Here is a 6,398-nt window from a genome sequence, read left to right on the forward strand (position 1 = left end):
CTCATAAGCCCACACATTTCTGCACCACATCTGTTATTGCAACAAAACAGCAAAGCATTATTTGCATTATCGCAGTGCTAAGCTGTATTTGCTTGTTTGTTTTGAATCATTTACTACAGTGATCTCAGCAGGATGAGAGTGTGTCCAGTCTTTGTGACGTCCACTGGCTTCATATCACAAGGCTTCACTTTACAGATCAATATTGGGCTACAGAGCTGGACAGAGAAAGTGGTAAACACCCAGAATCTTATACCACACACACTGATGCAGATGAGGATGTCTCATATAATGCTTTACTCTACTTAGTAAATAGGGTTACATTTTATTTCGATAGTCCACTTTAGACATTCTATTAACAGTAAGTAACTTTGCAACTACATGTCAACTAGCAGTTAGTAGAGTATTAGTAGACTGTCTGCTTAACACTTAAGACTATCTTCTAACACTTTCTTTGTCAACATTCTACTAACCCTAAACCTACCCTAACAGTCTGAGAGTTAGTAGACACGTAGTTGCAAATTAATGAGAATTAGTTGACATGTAGTTGACATGTAGTTACAAAGTTACTTATAGTTATTAGAATGTCTAAAGTGGACTATCGAAATAAAGTGTAACCGATAAAAGTAGCAATTACATTTTTTTTTTAATTCAATGGAACGGGCTTCCATACTAACCTGTAATAAATCAGCAAAATTGTTCAATAAGAAATTGTTTCTTCAGGCAACCATGTTAGTTGGAACAACGTGGGTAGTTGGAATAAACATTTGGTGGAATACTGTTGTCCTAATGTGTTTTTATATAGATTCAAAGCAATAGTATCTGAAAATAAAATGCAATTGTTTTTTTACAGTGCGGACGACCTTAGCAATATCAGTGCCAAGCATCATGGCGACACCAGAAGCAAGAACAAATCACTCGCATTTTCTTCACAAAAATAAATCAATTTTCAGTTTCTAGTTTTGTCAGAATTTGTGCAACTGCACCGTGATCAGACCCAAAAGGCGCCTCCATTCCATGCAGCAAGACCTGCTGTGTGTTTCCCTCGCTTGGTGATTAAACCGAGCGGGTTCCCATGGAGATCCTCGGAGCTGTCACAGGCAAACCCCTAAATCTCCACCAGAAGCAAGAGTTTTTGTGTGCGGGTGACACTTCCTTTCAAACAAGCACAGTTTAAATGCTGATTTATGCGCCTCTGTAGTGCTTCACAAGGGTCAATACAGAAACACATTCAAATGGGGGAAAACAACTTCACCCAACAGATGCCACATTTCTGACACAGGAGCAATAACTTTAATCCACATGTGACTCTGAAGATTTGAAGACACTTGCTCACTTTGAGAATCTTATGCAATTAGGGCTTTGTGGCGTATCACACGTCCCACTTTTGCGGGTTGACTCCACAAGTGACATCTGGGCTTAATTAGTCCCTCCTGCACTATTTTCAGGAGGCGTTTCTCTTCACTAAACCACCAATCAGAGAGTAATCATAGGCCTGGGACTCCACCCCCCATTGCATTCACTCCATCAAGGGTTTTGTTTTTTTGTCTGTGAAGTATTCTCCGTCCTTTTTTCCCCCTTATTCCCACTGCTCTGCCTCCTGAGCACCATCCAGACGCACTGGTGTGTGACAAGAACAGCTATGAAGACAGTAAAGCAGCACTCAACCACATCGTGACGGCAACCCTGGGCACCCCGAACACTGTTTCCACAGCCTCCAGAAGTGGGATACCTTCAGAGAGGAGACTTGAGGGACTCAGTTTTAGACAAAATCAAGGGATTTCACAGGAAGCCTCCAAATGAGAGATACTGAAGCGAACGAGAGCTACAAAGGGATACAGCGAGTGACCAAGGATTTGACGAGAATCAGACAGACTTTGACTGCTCATCTCGACTCGTTCAATTCATTCTGAGCGAAGTGGATTTCTTTGCTCATTCTTAAGGGAATTGAAGGTGGCTGGAGAACTTCACTGAACTCATTCTAATTCTACACTAAAACAAAAGTTTAAAAAGGACAATAATGGCCAACTCTGGGTTTCAGCTTCTGGGCTATTTTCTCGCTCTGGGTGGATGGATTGGCATCATCTCCACTACGGTGCTGCCCCAATGGAAGCAGTCCTCATACGCAGGGGACGCCATCATTATGGCCGTGGGCTTGTACGAAGGCCTGTGGATGTCCTGTGCATCTCAGAGCACGGGCCAGGTGCAGTGCAAAATCTTTGACTCCTTGCTCTCTCTGGATGGTAAGTACTAATCAAAAGGTTATTAATGCATAAGGGATAGTTCACAGTTCTACCAGCATTTACTCAACAATATGTCACTGCAAACCTCTATGAGTAAAGAAAGTGGAACATAAAAAGGTATTTTGAAAGATGTCTCTCCATGTATGAACAAAAACATTCTTTTGTCAGTCATATAGGTTTGGAATGACATAACTATGTTTAATTTCGACAAAAAATAACCAGAAGAACCATTTGGGTTCCCCAAAGAACCATTCAGTGATCAGATCTTAAAAGAAACCATTTTTATTAGTGAACATTTTAATAATCTAAAGAACATTTTTCAACTATAAAGAACCTTTTGTGCAATTGAAAAATCACATGGATGTTCTTCATGGAACCATAGATGCCAACCTTTATTTTTAAGAGTATGATAAATATGTTGAAGCTTGATATATAACACAAATTTAAAAACCTTTATATGAAATAATTAAATCAAGATTCTTTGGCTAGAGGAGGTTGGTGGCAGAAAAGCACAATCAACAGAGCTGCCGTGTGCATATGGATTTAATCAACTCGTTTAATCGATCAAATTAAAATATGTGCGTTTTGACATATTATAATGAAAGTCTTATGTGACACTAACCTCAGTGAGGCGCTGACTCTACCAGACTGTTGAAATGCCATGGAATGCAATTACATGGCGATTAATCAACATTTAGCGCCACTGTCATTATCAATTTTGTGGTGACTTGTTACGTCTAATCAGAATCAGTCACTTCTCGTCTATTTCTGGGACAGTCCCAGAAAGAAGACGTCTCTAAAAATCAATTATGAATGGTGGCTGATGATTGCACGTTTGGGAGGATTACATTTTATTTTTCATGACAAATAGCATCACATCCACATCTGTTTGTGATTTGTGGTTAAATATTACAACATTGCAGGCAGTGACAAAACATAACGGTTCTGAAGAGTTATAAGACACTTTCAAAACAACAATAGCAGAAAATGTAATATAAATGCGGCATGGTTCAGAGAAAACAGTTTGCCATCTTATATTCTGCATCATTGCTTTAATAACAGCGCATTGTCTTGAAGTGATGAATGGCAGTTGTGTTGAGAAGAAAAGGCCAGTGTTTAAGCAAACACCAAAGAAATGTTCAGAATGCACATCCCCACACAACACACAGGTCGTCTTTATCGCTCTTTAGAAGAGATTATATGCAAACAAACATTTGCCGACATCTAAGATGACTACATTTGGTGTTACAGATTTTATCTGACTGACTGATAAAGTAAAATGTTCTGACAGCATGATGTCATTTGAGAACTTTGTTCTACAAAGAGCATCCACTGGTGCTTTAAAATACCCTGAAACCAATTTGTCGAGCTGAAGAACCGACAATCTACAAGTATACTGCAGCATCAAGAGCTTTTTTAATCTCCAAAGAAGCATACAGTCACCTCAAGAAGCCCAAAATGGTTCTTTATAAGGAGAATGTTTTCTGCTGAACCTAAAATGCTACAAAGAACTATTGAAGAACATCTTATTACTTTGAAGAGTGCCATTAATCGTAGTCATAATTGCTGTAGGCTTTGTTGAAGTGCCAAAGCAAACACCACAGCAATGTTGTCTAAAGTATTATGTGTTATGGCCACTGCTTCATCAAAGAACAACTTTCCACATAAGACCGGACAGACAACATTCATCTAAAGAACTTTCACAACCATTTTCTGCTTAAAATTACTGTTAGGTTGTGTGGAATATCATTTGGCTTTCATAGCATCTCTATCACAGACATCCGCCGCTCGTGCACAAAGGCTGCACTCAGTACTGTACTACTGATGGTGGAATCTGTAACCCTCGGCCCACAAAGGGTGACGGGACCATCTGATTCCACTGCCCCCCCCTCCTCCCAGCCTTAGGTCATCTGGTTGGATAGTAACTGCAATGTTCTGGCTTCTGTACGTACAGACAGCCTCCCACAAACTTACATTGTTTGCCCTTTTCAGCAGAAGTTCTAGTGTCTCAATTTTCTTGAATAACTGTTATTATGTGCTGACAACTAAACACAGTGTTTAGGATAAAACAACATCTCTATGAAGTACACTTGAGCTACAATAATTCAAAGATAGAAAACTTGCGCATACATACAAACTCATGCAGCGTGCCCAAAGAAATACTGCATGCAATGCAGACAAAAATGATAGTGTTTTGGTGTGTCAATCTAAAAATTAAAGTATGAAGCATGAGCACAAAAAAAAAAAGACAAGGAACAACTGAGCTGGGTTTTAATCTGTAAAAAAAAAAAAAAAAGATTTAAAAAATAAAATAAAAACTTACCCATCTATTGTCTGACTATATATGTATATATATATATATATACACACACACACACACACATTTTATATACTTACATAACATATATTTTTGATATGTTTTAACATTCATTATTTATATATATGTATAAGTATGTATGTATGTACTGTATATATGTATATATCAAATTGTAATTAAATGAAAGTAAATAAATTTCAGAAAATCATCAAAAACAATAAAAAATCTAAATGTAAGTGAAATATATTCTATTGCTGTCAATGGTTTTAATGAAACACATTAACGGACTCTCAGTTTTCACTGTTGGTTCATTTAAACCTATTAGTTAAGGTTGATTTTGAAAAGTAAACACATTGATCCGGAAAGAACGATCTTTAATGCAAGCAGACAGCCAGAAAAATATGATAAGAAATGGAAACTAAATTTATGCAAACAATGGTTATCTAATAAATTGAACTAGACTTTCTCACTTTTGGTTCTTTGCTCTAAATATTTTATCTGCATGGCTAAGAACACCGAACACGGGCGTCAAAAACGATTATGATGTCATAAATAAGTGATTTGTGTGAGGCACACATTGAGAGATGTTTTCAATGATGTGTGAAGCAGCCCATAAGAGCAAACAATAGACAATGGCCGAGCCTCACATGCAACTTCTCTTGAAGCATGTTCTCCACCATTGTGCATGCGCTTGCCTTCCTTTCGTCCGTGCCAGGCACTGCCAACCTTGGCACTGGACAAGGGATTGTGGGAGGACCCTCCACCCTTCACCCAGACCTTGAGATCACAGTGTTACTCCGCGAAACGCTCTTCTTACAAATCAAGAAATGAAGCAAAACAAGGATGAAAGACCAGAAAATAAGACCTCTCTTATAAAGCACTAAAATCCTGCTTCAAAGGCGGCCTCTTCACACATAAATCAAACATCAAAAGTTGTCTGATAATCTCTCCACAGTTCTTAACTTCTTTGAGATGCTGTTATACTTATTTTATGGCTTCGATTCATGTTTGATGCAACACTTCCAAAGCTTCTGCTGAAAATAAAAGGTCTGCAAAGGTGATTCCCATTGCATGGACATCTGAACTCTTCTTTTGAGGAGATGTGCATAACAATGCATGGACAGTTCAAAAGGATTTGTGGTCTGCCTCTATTGTGCGATTCTGAGTTGAAGTTGAAGTCATTATCCATGCTGAACTGGAATGTTAGCATGTAGCTGTCACACAAAAGCAGATACACAGGCATTAAAAACAATCTTCCTTTGTAGGAAAGCCACAGTAATCCCCTCTGTGTGAAACATGTAAAAATGTCACTCCTACAGCATTATGCATGAACTGAACACCGTGTGGGTTATCTGTGGAATATTAATGTAGCGGAGCAGCTAGAGATCACCACCAAACAATGCTCAAAATAGACAAGAAAACGGTGCTAAAATGTTTATTCTGGTTTTTGGGAGAATTTCATGTGCCAACAACATGTCCAAGTCAAAATTCCCTCCAAAATCAAAAGAAAAATATTAAATGTACATTTCTTTTGCATAAATAATTTTTTTTAGAAGCATTAAGATTTTGGGGGGCATTGAGACATTATGTAATCTGTAATCAAAATATAATTTATTTCTTTTGACTTTGGGGTGAAACAAAAAAGGCAGAAAATAAGAAATAAAATACTTAAGAAAATCAGCCAACAGACAAAAGAAACTTAAAATAAAATGTAAAACAAATTCTTCTTTAAACTGATTTAAAGACATTTATATATTATAAAATATAACTACATGAATAATAATTAATATATTATTAATATATTGTATGCATGTATGTATATATATATATATATATATATA

General features: G+C 37.5%; 1 protein-coding gene across 3 annotated transcripts in view; it reads left to right on the forward strand.

The window, feature by feature from the left end:
* The first annotated feature begins 1,569 nt into the window (after window positions 1–1,569).
* The window catches only part of LOC107751184 (claudin-19-like), a 13,872-nt gene continuing 9,043 nt past the window's right edge, over window positions 1,570–6,398 (forward strand). For all 3 annotated transcript variants that reach the window (XM_016566829.1, XM_016566830.1, XM_016566831.1), the window contains exon 1: window positions 1,570–2,240. In XM_016566829.1, the coding sequence (XP_016422315.1) occupies window positions 2,018–2,240 (223 nt within the window). In that variant the 5' untranslated portion in view covers window positions 1,570–2,017. The remainder of the gene's footprint in view (window positions 2,241–6,398) is intronic.

This window comes from Sinocyclocheilus rhinocerous, unplaced genomic scaffold, assembly GCF_001515625.1.
Source record: "Sinocyclocheilus rhinocerous isolate Xijiao unplaced genomic scaffold, SAMN03320098_v1.1 scaffold362, whole genome shotgun sequence".
Lineage (NCBI taxonomy): Eukaryota > Metazoa > Chordata > Actinopteri > Cypriniformes > Cyprinidae > Sinocyclocheilus > Sinocyclocheilus rhinocerous.